The 18,210-nt window shown below is 40.4% G+C and overlaps 3 protein-coding genes across 4 annotated transcripts; all 3 read left to right on the forward strand.

Moving 5' to 3' along the window:
* Positions 1-2,893: 2,893 nt before the first annotated feature.
* Positions 2,894-6,415, forward strand: LOC112193012 (26S proteasome non-ATPase regulatory subunit 7 homolog A). Its single transcript, XM_024333011.2, has 10 exons — positions 2,894-3,230; positions 3,520-3,612; positions 3,735-3,816; positions 4,338-4,434; positions 4,573-4,648; positions 4,753-4,811; positions 4,986-5,108; positions 5,271-5,328; positions 5,412-5,497; positions 6,123-6,415. The coding sequence occupies exons 1-10, from the start codon at positions 3,044-3,046 to the stop codon at positions 6,192-6,194; spliced, it is 933 nt and encodes a 310-aa protein (XP_024188779.1). The 5' UTR covers positions 2,894-3,043; the 3' UTR covers positions 6,195-6,415.
* Positions 6,416-6,856: 441 nt separating this feature from the next.
* On the forward strand, positions 6,857-14,968 carry LOC121048788 (putative tRNA (cytidine(32)/guanosine(34)-2'-O)-methyltransferase). Its single transcript, XM_024335215.2, has 9 exons — positions 6,857-7,147; positions 7,221-7,270; positions 7,363-7,471; positions 7,564-7,624; positions 7,722-7,774; positions 13,149-13,241; positions 13,354-13,417; positions 14,237-14,344; positions 14,544-14,968. The coding sequence occupies exons 1-9, from the start codon at positions 6,977-6,979 to the stop codon at positions 14,783-14,785; spliced, it is 951 nt and encodes a 316-aa protein (XP_024190983.1). The 5' UTR covers positions 6,857-6,976; the 3' UTR covers positions 14,786-14,968.
* On the forward strand, positions 7,844-13,140 carry LOC112194950 (retrovirus-related Pol polyprotein from transposon TNT 1-94). Of its 2 annotated transcripts, none has more exons than XM_040516466.1 (2): positions 7,844-7,873; positions 8,078-12,479. In XM_040516466.1, the coding sequence occupies exon 2, from the start codon at positions 8,487-8,489 to the stop codon at positions 12,210-12,212; it is 3,726 nt and encodes a 1,241-aa protein (XP_040372400.1). In that variant the 5' UTR covers positions 7,844-7,873; positions 8,078-8,486; the 3' UTR covers positions 12,213-12,479. The 2 variants fall into 2 exon arrangements, 1 of the variants encoding a protein (XP_040372400.1); XR_005808316.1 differs by lacking the exon at positions 7,844-7,873 and adding an exon at positions 12,635-13,140 and having other exon boundaries at positions 7,961-12,430.
* Positions 14,969-18,210: the final 3,242 nt, after the last annotated feature.

Below are 18,210 nucleotides of genomic sequence, written 5' to 3' on the forward strand. Positions count from 1 at the left end.
TGGCCATGCAGTAGCTGCCATTTTCTCTCTGGGAAGGTCCCTTGATGATTTTGTTCATGATTATTTTATCAAGGATGTTTATCTCAAAGCATATGAGCCAATTCTGTTTCCCATTGCTGGAATGGTTGAGTGGGAGAAGATTCATAGGCCAATTGCACCTCCTCTGTATAGGAGGCAGCCTAGGAGGCCTAAAATGTCTAGGAACAAAGAACCAGGTTACCCAATCACTTATCTAGTTTCATTTTATGTCAATTTTTAGTCATTCTGTCCATGTAACTAACTCTGCCACATTGCCTCTAAATAATTGTAGGTGAGGTAGCTCCACCTCCTGGTGCAACCAAGTTACCTAAGGTGTATTATTCCTAGGTCAGTTGCTCAATCTGCAAGAAAAATGGCCACAATAAGAGGACCTGCCGAACAAGGAATTAGGTATGGTTTGAGGATATGGTCAGACTTGAATTGAATTTATGTGCATTTGGATTGTTGTTGTGATTGTGTTGATAGTGATGTTATATATTGGGATATCAGGAAGGAAATAATGTCCAGCAGGAGGAGCAGGTTAATGTGCAGGAACAAGATCCAAAGAATGTGCAGCATGAGGAACCTGTGCATATGCGGTCCCCATAAGCTCAGAGTGTGCAGTAGGAGGAACCTGTGCATATGCAAGAAGCAGAAGCTCAGACTGTGCAGCACAGTGCATAGCATTTCTAGCAGCAGCAAGAGTCACAACCTGCTTTTGTGCCTACTCAGCAGTCCCAGACCAGTTTTGCTCAAGAAACCTAATCCATGCCCCAATTCAGACATAGAAGGAGTACGAAAGTTTACTCAAGATACCAATCTGATATTTTTTAAAATTGTTGTACGCAAGTTTAGAATAGCTGAAAGGTGGGACATTGTTTGGGCAATTTTTACTAAAAAAAAAAGGTAAAGAACCCTGTTGAAAAGTATTTAACCCCATATCACCCATGAGGCCATGACTGAGGGGTGGTGGATTGACATATGCATTGACTTCATTCACCATCAGAATCAGAGCCGTTGACAACGTCGCCAGAATTAGATGGTGCTGAGGGGAACAAAAGGGCAGGCTTCTACTGTGAGGCTGTTTTAGGGTTTGTGCTAATGCTATTTGTCCCTTTAGTTTCACTGGTGGCCCAATTGGTTATATAAACCTTTGGTCATTCAGGTTTGGGATCCCAGCATATTCATCGTGGTATCACTTATTCTCTTCCTGATTAATTCAGGTTCATACCGACCGCAACCTAGAGCAGATGGAGCCTTGGTGCGACTGTTTTTAAGAAAAAAGATTCCATAAGCATCCTATTCTCGGAAACACTTTCTTCATCGAACAAGCCGTGGACATGAATCATTATGTCGGGAGCTTGCGGGTTCCAATAATTATCCTTCCAATATTCCAACATTCTTACAAGAAGGAAAGACCACTAAATTGTGGTCTTCATCCAAAATTGGGGATTGCATTCTCGATGATATTTGCAATTCTAAGTTGTATCACAGCCGCAAAAGTTGAGACCCGGAGACTAGGCTTGGTTACAAGCCAGGATGTGATTGACGAACCCAAGGAAATCATTCCCATGACCATGTTTTGGTTGCTTCTACGGTTTCTTCTCCTCGGGTTGTCTGAAGCGATTTCAGATCAGAAGAACATCTACTGATTTCTTCACTAATGAGTTGGCCCTCGAACCCAATGACGACGAGACAACCAAAGAATCAAAACGCAAGTACGTGGAGTACGTTCTTAGCTCAGGCTCTTAGTGGAGTCGGAATTAATTATATTCGGTTTGTTGTTGGTTTATCTAGTGGGGGACGTAACAGCTGCAAATGGAGGGACTAGTTGGTTCGGAAACACTCTAAACACGAGTCGTTTGGACAATTACTACTGAACCTTGGCAACATTGAGTGCTGCTAATCTGGTGTTGTTTCTTGTCGTGATCTCTTCGCATCACATTTGCAGTAAATCGAGGTCCGTGGATGATTCTTCCAGCACCGGGCAACTGATGGCATAATTGTTGAGTTCTTTATCTAATAATTATATGTATGTTGAAATAATTCCATGCGTATCATTTCCTTTTGCCTTGTATTTCTTTTTTATCAAATTAATAGTATTTCATTTCTAATCATGAGGAACTGGTTAATTATTGGTTACGACTGGATCGTCTTTAAATCTTCGATGCAATCCTCCAGCCAATAGAGAAAGTATGGTAAAGGAAAGGAAACCTAATAAATTATGGTTTATATCTTACATATATATGGATGAAGTATTGGCTATTATTTGACTTGTTATTGATTAGAAATTTAAAATCATGTCGAATGGTTGTCGAATGGTTGTGTCAACAAGAAAATCCAAATTTGAAAATGATATCATATAGGGCATGTTAATTTTAAGCTGATTTATGTAATATATACTGGTGAAAGTTTTAGATTTTGTGACTAAAGGTACATGTAAAACATAATAACACAAATTTTCTCCTAAACAATTTTTGACACTTTTGTCACATTAATTACGGCAAAGCTACGCCTCAAAAAACTTATGCCATTATATGATTGATTAGTCAAGCTAACTACTAAGAGTGACTTAACCTGATGGATAATCGATAAAGCATATCGATAAACCGATAACCAACACCATTTTCTCTAGAATCAAACTAATCAAAACATAATCAACTTCAAAGTCAGGTTACAGAATAGCTCACTCGAAGAGAAAACATTCTATGAAGTAAATGTTCATCTGACTCACTAATTATGTGATAGTTGAGGATAAACATAGCTGTTTGAGGTCATGGATAATCTAGTTCGACCCACCCAAAACTCTATTCCAGCCTAATTTAGCCAAAAAGCAAAAAAAAGCAAAATATAAAATGTTCAGCTGCGGTGTCGCGCACGATAAAACACTGCGCGGTACGCCGACTCCTGTTGATCAAAATCCGACGGTAATTTTGCAGCTCCTGGGGGTTTTACCATCTCTCTCCCTCTCTCTCTTGGGGGTTTTAGACAAAGATCCGAGAGTGTCACCGGAGCTCAGATCGCCATGGACGTCATCAAGACGCAGCAAATATCGGCGAGGTCGATCGAGAAGGTGATAGTTCACCCGCTGGTGCTACTCAGCATCGTCGACAACTACAACCGAGTCGCCAAGGACACTCGCAAACGAGTCGTCGGAGTCCTGCTCGGAAGCACTTACAAAGGCGTCGTCGACGTCTCCAACAGCTACGCAGGTCCGCCAATCTCCCAGTTCCTCAATTTCTTGTTAGTCTTGGATCCCCCAATTTGTTGATTCAGTTATAGCATTTGAGGTTTTGGAATTCTAGGGTTTGTTGGAGTCTAAAATTACAGTAACTTCATGATTCGAATTAGAATTGTGGTTTTCCGGATGAGTGATCTGATGGCTAGGGTTTGCACAAGTAGGTGGCCAATGTAGTAGTTGGAAATTGAGTTTGAAGTTACTAAAATTCTTGGTCTTTAGGATGCCCTTGATATATCTTTTGACATTATTGTAATGTTCAGTGCCTTTTGAAGAAGATGATAAAGACCCTAGCATTTGGTTTCTTGACCACAACTACCATGAAGCAATGTACTCTATGTTCAAGAGAATCAATGGTAATTACTCTTCAACTTCTTGTGTAAATACGGATGCTTTTTTCCTAATTCTTGCCAGTTCTCCCTTCTGTGAGTTGTTACTTTTTAGTAATCTCTGCATATGAATGTCTGTTGAATTTCAGCAAAGGAGCACGTCGTAGGTTGGTATAGTACGGGGCCGAAACTACGAGAGAATGATCTTGATGTTCACAGCTTATTCCACAAGTAAGGTTACGTAAATTGCTATATTGTGCATGTAGCTGCACTGTCCTACATTTGCTTTTGTTTCTATGTGACTCTATTCAATGCATAGCTGATAATGTTTGCACAGCATAACAATTTTTGATGGAAAGTATGAAACACCCTTGTGGTATCTCATTTAGATCATGAATGAATAGTATATGCTATTGGAAAGCTTGTCATACATAATTGTTGTGCTTACTTTTTTCTGAAATCCCGTTCTTTATGAATGTAGTTATGCCCTAAATCGGTACTCTGTGCATGTAGCTGCATTGTGCATTGTCCAGCCTGTGCATTTTTTTTCCTCTGTTTACTACCTGTCCGTCCATATGCGATTCTATTCAATACTTGGCTGATGAGTTTTGCACATTTTTACAATCTTTGACCATCATTGTTTGTCTTTTAGATCAATTGATGAATGATAAATTGTATATACCGTCCGAAAGCTTGTAATACATGATTGTTGTGTTTACCTTTTCTTAAATCACGTTCTTTATCATATGTAGCTATGCCCCAAATCCTGTATTGGTCATTATTGACGTCCAGCCAAAGGAGCTGGGAATACCCACCAAAGCATACTATGATGTCGAAGAAGTTAAAGAGGTAACCTCAGACCATAGGCTTACATGTTCTGTTTTGGCTACTAATCTGATTAGATGTTGAGGAGAAGAGTTATTATTATTAGATTTCTATTCTATAGAGTCTCCAGTTTAGCTAAGTTGAACTTGATAATGATTACAGAATGCGACTCAAAAGAGCCAGAAGATTTTTGTTCATGTGCCCTCTGAAATTGCTGCTCATGAGGTTGAGGAAATCGGTATGTAATAGGAGGAACTTGCAAGATGATAATATTTTTATTCCTTTAATTGTTTGTTTAAACATTAGTATAGCAAGTGTTGTAACTTTTCAAATTATAAACAGGAGTGGAACACTTATTAAGGGATGTGAAGGATACAACCATCAGCACACTTGCAAATGAGGTACTTCTTTATGCTTTATATTTCGCCATCTGATTTTTTTACTTTTTCAGAGGTTGAGATCAATTTAACTTTCAGAGAAAGAGAAAAACTTTAGAACTGAATCTATATTGATGCTAAACGCATATCTGGATTTAATGAATTTGAAGAAAACATTTACCATTATTTTATCTGTAGGTTACTGGAAAAATTACTGCTCTAAAGGGTTTGGATGCACGGTTACGAGAAATTCGCAGTTATCTAGATCTTGTGATTGATGAAAAGCTTCCTCTAAATCATGAGATACTTTACCATTTGCAGGTACACTTTCTTTTTGTGACTTATTTGTAGGTTGCCGCTTTCTTTTATGGCTACTGCATGTGGTTTTTTGTTCTCACTAGTAACTTTCAGCATTGTTTTGTTTGTATTATATATAATCATAAGATAGTGACTTTATGTTTCCTTGGTTTACCTGTATTGCAGGACGTGTTCAATCTGCTTCCAAATCTAAATGTGGCCGAATTAGTCAAGGGATTTGCAGGTACACAACTGAAAATATCTTGTTTTAGGTGGCTCTTCTGACTAAATTTGGCTTTCTGATGTATATTAATTTCTCTTTTGCAGTAAAAACAAATGACATGATGTTGGTTATATATCTTTCTTCTCTCATTCGTAGTGTCATTGCCCTCCACAACTTGATCAATAACAAGGTAACATACCCTTTGTAAATCCTCTTCCCTGTTCTGTTGACCAGAAGCATAAAGTAGCAGCAGCACATAATTTGAAATTGGTTTTGTGGTCTAAGATCCCCCTTTATTATCTCCCTCCTCGTTTGGTTCTCTGTGAGCTGTGCTTGGGTAACATCCTGTAGGAATCTTTCTCTACCTGTTAAGGTTCCTTTTCACTGGAATAGATTAGTTGGTCCAACAACCAGTTGGATTAATGATCATTCCTGTACATGGGCATGAACTATCACCCCATGCAGAATTACGGTCACAGCGCCCTTTTTTTTAGTTGAACTTTGAGATTATTCATCTTGTTAACCCCCTCCCTCCTCACCATACTTCAGACAATCTGAGTTGGGGATTAGTCACTTTATGCATCTCTGTGCTTCTTAACCGATTCGAATATGCCACTTTAGATTGGATTTTAAGAGGCTATGCAACAATTTATTGTACTTTGAACTCCTGTAACCCCCACAAGGCCACAAGGTGGGATAAAAGCACAAGTTTTGAATGTGAATATGTGATGGTAGTATGATGCCTTAGGACTGGATTAAAACTCTGGCACTGTGGTAGATAGAATGATATTTATCTATGGTTTCTGGTTTTTCAGATGCTCAACAAAGAACATGAGAAAGCTGAGGATGCGAAGCCAGCAACAGCCCCATCTGCTTCTGCAAGCTGAAAGTCATGATTTAGTGGTGATTTGGAGTATCAGCCGTGATCTATGGCAACCAATTTGATCCTTTACTATAGTTTCTATAGAAAATTTTGTATTCCCAATATAGACAGAGCTTGAAGGTTGAGATATTTTTGTCATGGACAGTGTTAGCATTTAGTACCATGCTCAGTAACACCCGCATTGAAATACTGCTAAATTTATCAATTGACCATTGTTTGCATCTATGTGTTAGTATCACCTTTATCCTTTTATCTTGTTGGCTTCCAGTCTTCCACCTTGCTGGATGTTCATATTGTTATGGTCGTTCAAATTCTTTCGTGAGAAGCAAGGTCTTGAACCGCCTGGCGTCCCCCATTGGAATACATTACATTGGAACTTCTTGAGTGAGCAGTGACGCAAGTGCTTCTATGTCCTCGAAATCGACCAAATGCTGTTATTAACTATGAAGCTTTCTCTATTTATTGGTAAATAAAAAATTTGGCATAGATACAAAGGTAAATCTTCGAACCACACGCCTAAAATTCTTCTGAAAAGATTAAAAAAAAAAAAAAAGAGCGACGCCTAAAATTATTGCCAGTGAACAAAACTGCATGTCGTTCGGTTGATAAGTTTCGAAATGAAACGGCACGGCGTAATTTGTATGCATTATAATACGATGATCGTTAGCCGAAGCTCGTGGTGGCGGCAATCGGAGGGTTTAGGGTTTTCCGGCACTAAATCCAAATCCCTATTATTCGATTAGTTTGAAAAGGAGGTGGTTCTGTGAAGCGCATTGAGGATACTAGATGGGGAAAGCTTCAAGGGATAAGAGGGATATCTACTACCGAAAAGCCAAAGAAGAAGGCTGGCGAGCTCGGAGTGCCTTCAAGCTTCTTCAGATTGACGAGGAATTCAATATCTTCGATGGCGTGAAGCGCGTCGTCGATCTCTGTGCCGCCCCTGGTAGCTGGAGTCAGGTATCACATATCGTCTTCTCGCTATTCACTATAATCCAATTCCAAGCTCCTGACTTTGATGCGAATTGTGTAGGTTTTGAGTAGGAAGTTGTATCTGCCGGCAAAGCTTTCGTCGGATTCTAAGTAAGTTACTCAACTATTAACTGTAGTAGAAATCTTATTTTTCTAAGAAAACCAGGACCAAGACTCTTTTGACTTTGAATCACTCTTTTCAGGGACGGGGATGTGCCCCTTATTGTAGCTATTGATTTGCAGCCCATGGCTCCAATTGAAGGTGTTATTCAAGTGCAAGGTGATATAACGAATGCACGAACCGCCGAAGTAGTAAGTATCAGCTGCATTTCTACATTCTTTGCTGTAAATGGTTGTATGAATACACATCAATTTTTCAGCTGAATTATTGTTAACCCTTTTAGGTCATCAGACATTTTGATGGTTGCAAGGCTGATCTCGTTGTGTGTGATGGTGCTCCAGATGGTATGCGATGCTTATGGTTTTATTGTCCACCTGATTCCGGCTTTCTTTGTGATTACTATCTGTTCAAGAATGCCTTGTGTTAATCTGTGATTTGCAGTTACTGGCCTTCATGACATGGATGAATTTGTTCAATCCCAGCTGATACTAGCAGTAAGTGTCTGGAACTCTTTCAAACGCAATCTATAACTGTTGTGAATTTGGCTCGTTGATATGCCTAAATTGATTAGGATTCAAGGCAAAACCAGATGGGTAAGTGAAGATTAGTGCGCACAGGAATTCTTCTAGTATCCTAATGGGTTTTGGAATAGGAAGAGTTATTCCTATTGATTTAGACCTGGAAAGTAAGTTCTATTCTAGTTAGGAATAGGAAAACTAGCTCTCTTTCCTTGTTCTAATAGTTTTAGGAATCCTAATGTGATATGTTTGTAACCAGCACCTATAATCTATAAATAGGGCTGCAGGGAGCTCATATAATGTGTCCTCAGATCAGAGAAGAGATCTCAGAGAGTTCTCAGTTAACATACAAACATAGAGGCAGGGAGAGCCAAGGGTGATAGAGAGATCTAGCAAAGAGGTTGGGGATTAGCATAGGGATTTCAATAAGTACTTGTAATCAAGTTGTTATTCTCCATAGTGCTAGTGATTCTCAAGAGAGATCACACAGAGGACGTAGGCAAAGTTTTTGTCGAACCTCTATAAAATTCTGTGTTCGTGTGCTGTGGTTTTCTGCTGTGATATTTTGCATCATCATCCTATTATTGTTTGCACAGTCATAAGCCTATAAAGAGAAACAAGGTTCTGGGTAAAAGGTGCATATTTACTACAAAGTGGTATCAGAGCTTAGGCTCAAGGTGTTTCTAAGATGGCAGATGACAAGGCAGATGCAGGCAGCAATGTGATGCCCATTATGTTGAATGGGAATGATAACTTCACATTATGGCAGAGGAAGATGAAAAGTGTCCTGATTCTACAAGGTCTGTACAAGGCTATTCTCGGGATAGAGAATAAGGCAGCTGATATGGCAGACAAGGTTTGGCAGAAGATGGACAAGAAGGCAAAGAGCTTTATAGAGCTACATCTTGCTGATCATGTATTGGTTCATGTATTGGCTAGTGCCGGTGAGAATATGAACAGCAAAGAGACCTGGGATTATCTCGAGAAAGTTTACGCGAGTAAGGTTCATATTGGTGAGAATATGGACAGCAGTAAGACATTGGACAATGTCAAAGAGGTTGACGCGGATAAACTTTTCTTGAAAGACGAACTCTATAGTCTTCGGATGGAAGAAGGCGGGGATCTGCAGGATCATCTGAATAACTTTCAGATTTGTGTTGCCAATTTATCAAAGGTGGATGTTAGGTATAAAGATGAGGAGAAAACACTTATGCTGCTAAGATCTTTACCAGCTTCATTCAAGCACTTCATCACCAGACTCGTTTCCGGTAAGGATTCTCTCAAGTACGATGAGATTACCGAAGCTATTCAATCTTATTTTAAGATGAGTAGGGAGACCAAAAGCTCTCAAGGAGGCCTTCATGTCAAAGGCAATGAGACAGGTCAGTTGACGAGTAAGAAGGATAAATCTGGTAATAGGAGTACATCAAAATCCAAGGAAAAATACAAGAAAGGTTGCTTCAAATGTGGTGCTACCGATCACTTGAAAAGAAACTGCAGAGAAGGGAAGATGAAAGCAGCGGCGATGGCAGGGAGTTCAAACACAGCCAATGTAGTCATCAAACAAGATAAAGATGACGGTGAACTCCTTGTGGTAGCAGCCAGCTCCAATGCTTTCAGAAATTGGATTTTGGATACCGATTGTACATTCCACATGTGTGCAATCCGAGAATGGTTCGACACATATGAGGAGAGTAGCAGCGGAGAGGTTTTTAGGGGAGATGACTCACCGTGTAGGATCCTAGGTATTGGATCAGTGAAAATCAGAATGCATGACGGAGTTGTTAGAACGCTGGAGAATGTCAGATATATTCCTAAGTTAAGGAAGAACTTGATATCTTTGGGTACTTTGGACAAGGCCGGATATAGGTATCGCTCTGAAGAGGAAAGACTCAAAGTTCTCAAGGGATCACTTGTTGTGATGAAGGGCGACATTCAACCTAACAACTTATACAAGCTTCAAGGGACTACAATAATAGGTGGAGTTGCAATGTCTACTGAGGTAAAAGACAAGACTGAGCTATGGCATCATCGCCTTGGGCACATGAGTCAAAGAGGAATGCAGGAACTCCACAAGAAAGGTAAGCTAGAAGGTGTCAGTGTTTGCAAACTGAACTTCTGCAAGGATTGTACTCTTGGGAAGCAGAAGGTGGCATTCAAGTTAGCAAATTGTGAGAACAAAAGCAAAGGATTGCTGGATTATATTCACTCAGATGTCTGGGGCCCGGCACCAGTAAGGTCTATGGGAGGCTTCAAGTACTTTGTTACTTTTCTAGATGATTTTTCGAGGAAGATTTGGGTCTGCTTTATGAGAGAGAAATCCGAGGTTTTCACCAAGTTTAAGGAGTGGAAAACAGAAGTAGAAAATCTAACAGGCAGAAAAATCAAGTATTTGAGAAGTAACAGTGGCAGTGAATATAGAATGAAAAGGTTCTTACAATTTTGTAAGGATGAAGGAATCACGAGACACTTCACGGTGAAGGAGAATCTCCAACAAAACGGAGCTGCTAGAAGGATGAATAAAACTCTCTTGGAGAGAGAAAGAAGCATGCGGTTGCATGCAGGATTACCGGACACGTTTTGGGCAGATGCAGTTAACCATGCGTGTTACTTGGTTAATCGGTCACCATCAAAAGTTTTGGACTTCAAGTGTGCAGAGGAGGTATGGTCTGGAGAACCAGCTGACTACTTAAGGGTGTTTGGTTGCAGTGCATATGCTCATATTTCCAACAATGAGCAAACCAAACTCAGGCCAAAGTCACGCAAGTGCATATTTCTTGGTATTGAGAAAGGAGTAAAAGGCTACAAGTTATGGGATATTGTAAGCAAGAAAAGGGTTCTAAGTAGACACGTCATTTTTGATGAGGAGACAATGCCGTTCAATGAAGTCAAGACAATTGAGGTGAAGAAGAAGACTAATGTTGTAGAGAAAGCAACCAAAGTTCCTCTAACCAAAGGGATCATGGAAGAAACTCCAGCTCAGGTGGAGCAAATTGAGCAAGTGGAGCATGATAAAAGGGTTATCGAGGAAGAAGTCTTAGAGCAACAACAACAGTCATTAATACAAGCTCAGGTGGAGCAATTAGCAATGCGAACCTACGACTCGGTTCGTCAGTCACTTGGGCAGGAGTTCCAGAGAAGCATAGCATTGGACAAGTATGCTCTAAGTTTCAGTCCAGAAGATCCAACCACGTATCAGGAAGCTATAGCAAATGATGTACGGGAAAGTTGGAGGGGAGCTATGTTAGAACAGATGAAGAAGTCCATACATAAGGACTTGGTTCAGGAGTCGGTTCCTAAGCCCAAAGAAAGAAATCAGGTTGGCTGTAAGTGGGTTTATAGGAAAATAGAAGTAATGCATGATAAGGAAGCCATGAGATTCAAAGCTTGGGTATTGGCCAAGGAGTATTCACAGAAAGTAAAGGTCGATTTTGACCAAATCTCACCAATGGATAGCTGCGTTTATCATCATGTGTTCAAGGATAGTATGGGTTTACTATTGCTACTTTATTTAGGTGACGTGTTGACTACATGTCAGGATATGTCTAGAATTCCGAAGTTAAAGACACAACTAGGGAAGGAATTTGACATAAAGGATCTAGAAGCTGCACAGCAGATCCTAGGAGTGAAGATAAGGAGGGACAGAGAAGCGGGAAAAATAGGGCTATTATTTGAACCCGTGTCTACTCCACCAGTAGCACACTTCCAGTTGAGTGTGCAGAGATCATCTACGAAGGAGTTAGATGAGATGATGAATGTGTCTTATGCAAGAGTAGTGGAATGTCTTATGTACGCTAGAATCTGCACAAGACCAGGTTTAGCTCAAGCATTGAGCATTATGTCCAAGTATATGGCGAATCCGGGTAGACGACACTGGCAAGCAGTGAAGTGGATTCTGTATTACTTGAGAGACACGAAGGAGCATGAATTTGTGTTTGAAAGACAACAAGAACAAGCATGCATTGCTGGTCCCAAAGGTTCAGATTTGGCAGGAGACATAGACAAGACAAGACCTGCAACAAGTTATATCTATACTTGTAATGAAGGTTTAGTGAGCTGTAGAGCAACTATGGAATCAGCTACGATGTTGTCTACCACTGAAGTAGATTGCATGGCACTAACAGAAACTTCCGCAGAGGCATTATGGCTTAATGGATTAATGAGTGAGTTTGGAATTCAACAAGAAGCTGTGATGAAGAATGGGGTCATCAATTTGACAAGGAATCAAGTGTTTCAAGCAGAGACGAAACACGTTGATGTTCGTAGTCATCGCCGCGAAGGTTGGGTCAACTCAAGGAAGATAACAAATGAGAAAGTTCATTCAAGGGAGAATGTCTCAGATTGTTTGACCAGGACCATTGCCATGGAGGAGTTCAAGTGTTACTTGAACCTGCTCGATCTTACAGCATGTTGAGATTGAGGTGGAGCACCTCCTCACTTGAGGTGTGTTGAGGCAAGAAGAGTCTTGCCAAGGTGAAGGTTCTTGAAGGTTTCAGGATTACTTCAAGAAGTACTAGATATCCTGGAGGTTGCAGCAATCAGTTTGGTATCAACTCACCAAGGTGGAGATTGTTGTGAATTTGGCTCGTTGATATGCCTAAATTGATTAGGATTCAAGGCAAAACCAGATGGGTAAGTGAAGATTAGTGCGCACAGGAATTCTTCTAGTATCCTAATGGGTTTTGGAATAGGAAGAGTTATTCCTATTGATTTAGACCTGGAAAGTAAGTTCTATTCTAGTTAGGAATAGGAAAACTAGCTCTCTTTCCTTGTTCTAATAGTTTTAGGAATCCTAATGTGATATGTTTGTAACCAGCACCTATAATCTATAAATAGGGCTGCAGGGAGCTCATATATTGTGTCCTCAGATCAGAGAAGAGATCTCAGAGAGTTCTCAGTTAACATACAAACATAGAGGCAGGGAGAGCCAAGGGTGATAGAGAGATCTAGCAAAGAGGTTGGGGATTAGCATAGGGATTTCAATAAGTACTTGTAATCAAGTTGTTATTCTCCATAGTGCTAGTGATTCTCAAGAGAGATCACACAGAGGACGTAGGCAAAGTTTTTGTCGAACCTCTATAAAATTCTGTGTTCGTGTGCTGTGGTTTTCTGCTGTGATATTTTGCATCATCATCCTATTATTGTTTGCACAGTCATAAGCCTATAAAGAGAAACAAGGTTCTGGGTAAAAGGTGCATATTTACTACAATAACCACAAGTTTGCATGATAAGTACCTGTTCTAGAAGAATGATAAAAGTTGCATGCTGTTTATGCTTGTTAGCCTACAGTTACTTTGTATGTGCTCTTGAACATTGCATTATATTGACAGCTGGTGAATCTTCCTTTCAGGGCTTAACTATTGTTACTCATGTACTTAAAGAAGGTGGTAAATTTATTGCAAAGATATTCCGTGGAAAAGATACTAGTCTTCTCTATTGTCAGGTAGGTTTGGAGCTCCCAAATTTGGGTGCCTAATAGACTTGTTACAAACTCTATTTCTTCATGTTATTATGGTGTTAAGACTACATTTTGATGCAATTCCCTTTCGTTGCAGCTGAAAGTATTTTTTCCAATTGTGACTTTTGCAAAACCAAAAAGCAGCCGCAATTCCAGCATAGGTATTATATTGGTCTTCATTCTTCGCCTTAGCAGCTTACATTCTCTTTTCTTCTCTATCTGTATGTGTGCTCCTACTTTACTGAGTTTACCATGGAATAGAAAGAGTCTTACAGTCCACTTCTTAAGATAAACTTGTTTAAGTGAGGCAAGATTTTTGCCATGTTCTAGGGCGGTGTGGACACCCTTCTGAAGAATTGAATTTCAGCTCTTTGTTCAGCTAAAAAGTTGTGGTACAACTAATTTTATGGCATGTGCAGGCCCCATCTTTTGCATTTATTGGGGATTTATAAATCCCCTGGGGTCCCTGGGGTAGGCACCCAAGGACTTGTGGCAGGGCTAAAATAAAGGGAACAGTGTAAAATCTGTTCATTGAAAGCTTGAAAAATTAGAATACACAATACCACTGCTGATATATGTCTAAGCCCAATTATGCGAAATATCAATGATGGTATTTGAGGCAAGTCTCAGGTGGCAGCTTTCTGTTTTTCCTGTCTAACCTGCTATGCATTCCGGAAATAAAATAAACTTCTGGCTCTAAAATTACCATTAAAAAATAAAATAAAAAAGGAATTGTGAGAAGAATCAGGCTTGTTTGGCTTTGGTTATTTGTAGTATGTGAAATTCAAATGCAGTTCTGTTCTAGATATATTAAGGGTGCATGAAACGGAGTAGAATGATCTGCATTGCATATGTTACAAAATTCCACTCCCTCATAAAGATCATACAGCATATGGAACAAAATACTGAATATATTAACAATATGATCCGGTGGTATCCTTCTTTGGTGTTGAAACTAACAATTGTTGTTTGTCATACAGAGGCATTTGCAGTTTGTGAGAATTATTCTCCTCCTGAGGGATTCAACCCTAAGGATCTGCATCGCCTCCTAGAAAAGGTAGGAAGTCCCTCAGGAGCAGATGATCTAGGTATGTCAATTCTTCCAAATTGAGATATTTTGACTTATTTCACATAATACAATCTTGATCAGCATTCTTACAACTTTTTATGATGCTTAATGAGCTCTTACAAACAGTTGAAGTTCAAATGAAGACTAACAGCATTATCTTGTTTTTTGATTGTTTAATTTTGCATCAATTAATGTAATTTGCTCCTTCAACATGGCAGATTGCAGTAGTGGGTGGTTGGAAGGACCGAATAAGGTGTATATTCCATTTTTAGCTTGTGGTGACCTCAGTGGGTATGATTCTGACCGTTCATATCCGCTGCCAAAAGATGCCAATGGAGCTTACCGAAGCTTGGATCCTGTACAGCCCCCAATTGCCCCTCCTTATAAGAGAGCTCTTGAACTGAAGAAAGCTTCCAGCCAGGGAATCACCGAGCTTGAGAACCACTCCCTGGAATCCTGACTACATTAGTCATTGTTATCTTTTATACACTGCATCAAAACACTAGTTATTGTTAGATGTCATACGACTCAAATGGGATATGTCCCAATTATTTTGACAATCATTGATCTTTTTTTCTCTTTGTTGTTGTAACAATGTGTATGACTCATGGATATCTGATTAGTCTTGAATTATTTACTCTAATCTATAGTATGTTCTTAACAATACCTCGTATTTTGGAACCAACACAATCATAAGGTGGCTTTTGATGTGGATGTTCTTAGCTGGAATTGCAAAGGAATCTGCAATGATGCTACAACTAGGGCTCTGAAGGATATGTGCTCTCAAAATCGCCTACAGATTGTATTCTTATGTGAGACTAAGATTAGCAGAGTTGGGGACTTTGAGAAGTTACGCAGGGCGTTAGGTTTCGCTCATGCGGAGGAGGTTTTAAGCGCAGGGCAGGCTGGGGGGTTGGGACTCTTTTGGACTGATGATGTGAAGATTCAAGTTGGCACCAAATCTGCACATCATATCGACGCCGTGGTTGTGGGTGAATCTGGGACTCCGTCATGGAGAGTGACGGGTTTTTACGGATATGCTCGAACCGGTGAAAGGGATAGGTCATGGCAGTTGTTGCGTGATCTTTCAGATATTGATTCACTTCCTTGGGACTTGGGTGGTAATAAGAGATTTCAACAAGATTCTTAACAATGGGGAGAAGATTGCAGGCCCGATACGACGGGAGAGACAAATGCGAGGCTTCCGGGAGGCATTGGGCTATTGTGATCTTCTGGATTTAGGGTATCAGGGAGTAATGGCTACTTGGTGGAATTCAGAAACTTTGATGTGGTTGGATCGTGCTGTGTGCACCCCGTCGTGGATTGATATCTTCAACCACGCTAGAGTCGTTCACTTGGCACCTTCAAACTCAGATCATGCTTCTATACTTTTGCACGCTAGTACAGCCCCTCTGTTGGTAAGACCTAAATGTCATCGCTTCAAGTTTGAAGCGTTTTGGTTGCCACATCCAGATTGTGATGGGGTAGTGAAGGAGGCATGGAGTACGAACGTGTCTGGTCCACCTATGTTTTGTGTTTCCCAGAAGATCATGTACGCTAGAATTCAGTTGAATAAGTGGCAGAAGGAGGTTTTTAAGGGTAGACAATTACAAATGTTGGGAATTCGTTCGAGGATGGAGGAGTTGTTGAATGTTTTCCCTTCGATAAGTGTACAATCTGAGAAGAAAGAGTTGTTGGATAAACTTCAGCAGCTATTATTCAAAGAGGAATTGTTTTGGAGGCAGCGATCAAAGATCACTTGGTTAAAAGAAGGTGATCGGAATACTGGCTTCTTCCATCGGAAAACAGAGAATAGGAAGAGAAAGAACACCTTGCTAGGTTTATTTAACGAAGATGGGCAGTGGCAAGAGGATGACGCATGTATTAAGAAAGTGGTTACTGATTACTTCTCTAAAATGTTTAAAGCTTCCGAAATTGACTTTGAGGCCATGAATTCGACGCTTGAGGCTATTACTCCATGTGTTACTCAAGAGATGAATGATCAACTGTGTGCGCCTTATACCATGGAGGAAATACGTTTTGCTCTTTTTCAGATGTACCCTACTAAATCTTCTGGTCCTGATGGAATGCCTCCTCTGTTTTTTCAGCACTATTGGGAACTTAATGGTGGAGACATATTTGAAGCAGTTCATAGTTTTCGTCATACTGGCCAATTGCTCAAGCAAATCAATTTTACCCACATTTGCCTTATTCCGAAAGTAAGTAATCCAGAGAACATGTCAAACTTGAGACCAATCGCCCTATGTAATGTTATCTATAAGATTTGCTCGAAGGTTATTGCTAACAAGCTAAAGGTCATACTACCTGAGGTGATATCCCCCTACCAAAGTGCGTTTGTTCCTGGAAGATTGATTACGGATAATATATTGGTGGCCAATGAACTTGCTCATGTTGTCCATAACAAGCGTGATGGAGATGATGGGTACATAGCTTTGAAATTGGATTTGAGTAAGGCCTATGACAGGATGGAATGGGTTTTTCTGGAAAGAGTGATGTGTCGGTTTGGGTTTGTCCGCAACTGGATTTCAATGGTGATGCAATGTGTACATACTGTGCGGTGTTCTTTTTTTATCAGAGGGAGACCATGGGGATATGTTACTCCTAGCAGAGGGTTAAGACAGGGAGATCCGTTGTCACCTTACCTATTTCTTATTGGTGCTGAAGGCTTTTCAGCATTGTTGCAACAAAAACAGGTCATGGGTCTCTTACTGGGCATTCAAGTATGTACTAATGCACCCACAGTGAATCACTTATTGTTTGCGGATGATAGTATGCTTTATGCACAAGCCTCTTTGGAGTCTTGTTATGCTATACAGGAGGTCTTGGAGACTTATGGGAGGGCTTCTGGCCAGGTAGTTAATTTTGCTAAGAGTTCGGTGGTGTTTAGCAAGAATGTGGCGGTTGATTTACAAGATGAGATTTCCAACTTGTTGGAAGTGGAAGTTGTGGAATCACATGCAAAATATTTAGGTTTGCCCACTTATGTAGGGAGGAAGAAGACGTCTACTTTCCAGTATATTAAGGAGAGGTTGTCAAAAAAACTATCTTCCTGCCAAGGAAAATTATTGAGTGGTGCAGGGAAGGATATATTGATCAAGGTGGTGGTCCAAGCTTTGCCTACCTATGCTGTGAGTGTTTTTCAACTTATAAAGAGCTTTTGCAATGATTAAGAACAACAATGTGCAAGATTTTGGTGGAGGAGCACGTTAGACAAACTGAAACATTGGAAGAATTGGAATGCTCTTTGTAACCCGAAGGAAGAGGGTGGGTTGGGGTTCCGAAGCCTATCTGATTTCAATTCTGCCATGCTAGCCAAACAAGAATGGAGGATCCTGACTACTCCTTCATCTCTTAATGCTCGCATATACAAGGCGCGATACTTCCCGGATACTTCATTTTGGGAAGCTATGCCTCATGTGTCTCCCTCTTTTTCGTGGAGAAGTATTTTCTCTTCTAGAGACTTACTTAAACAAAGTTGTTAGTGGCAGGTGGGTAATGGGGCGGATATTGCCATCTACTCGGATAATTGGGTGTGGTGGCGTTACCCCTCGGGCGGCCTACCAACCCGGGGTTGGCAGAGATTGAGGTCAGACAAGTTAGTGAGCTAATGAGTGATGTGGGACGGTGGAATGTTCCTCTGATACAGGAGATTTTTCTGGAGGAGGAAGCAGCCGCAATTATAGCAATTCCTTTAAGTAGGAGGGTGGTCGGTGACAGGCTTTGCTGGAAACTTTCGAAGGATGGTAAGTTTTCAGTCAAAACGGCATATCGGTTTGCATTTATGCATTCACCCAGCTACCATCCTTTATTTGCAACTTCTTGTTGGTCATGGTTTTTGGAAAAAGCTCTGGAGAGTGGTCATTC

Source organism: Rosa chinensis, chromosome 3, assembly GCF_002994745.2.
Source record: "Rosa chinensis cultivar Old Blush chromosome 3, RchiOBHm-V2, whole genome shotgun sequence".
NCBI classification, from domain to species: Eukaryota; Viridiplantae; Streptophyta; class Magnoliopsida; order Rosales; family Rosaceae; genus Rosa; species Rosa chinensis.

What these genes read in the sequence shown, in the direction of transcription:
- LOC112194950 (XM_040516466.1), top strand. Translation starts at nt 8,487, where the DNA reads ATGGCAGATGACAAGGCAGATGCAGGCAGCAATGTGATGCCCATTATG.
- LOC121048788 (XM_024335215.2), top strand. Translation starts at nt 6,977, where the DNA reads ATGGGGAAAGCTTCAAGGGATAAGAGGGATATCTACTACCGAAAAGCC. An exon ending in AATCCCAGCTGATACTAGCA is followed by an intron (nt 7,775 to 13,148) that starts GTAAGTGTCTGG and finishes TCTTCCTTTCAG; the next exon opens with GGCTTAACTATTGTTACTCA. An exon ending in CTCAGGAGCAGATGATCTAG is followed by an intron (nt 14,345 to 14,543) that starts GTATGTCAATTC and finishes TCAACATGGCAG; the next exon opens with ATTGCAGTAGTGGGTGGTTG.
- LOC112193012 (XM_024333011.2), top strand. Translation starts at nt 3,044, where the DNA reads ATGGACGTCATCAAGACGCAGCAAATATCGGCGAGGTCGATCGAGAAG. An exon ending in ATGTCGAAGAAGTTAAAGAG is followed by an intron (nt 4,435 to 4,572) that starts GTAACCTCAGAC and finishes TAATGATTACAG; the next exon opens with AATGCGACTCAAAAGAGCCA. An exon ending in TCAGCACACTTGCAAATGAG is followed by an intron (nt 4,812 to 4,985) that starts GTACTTCTTTAT and finishes TTTTATCTGTAG; the next exon opens with GTTACTGGAAAAATTACTGC.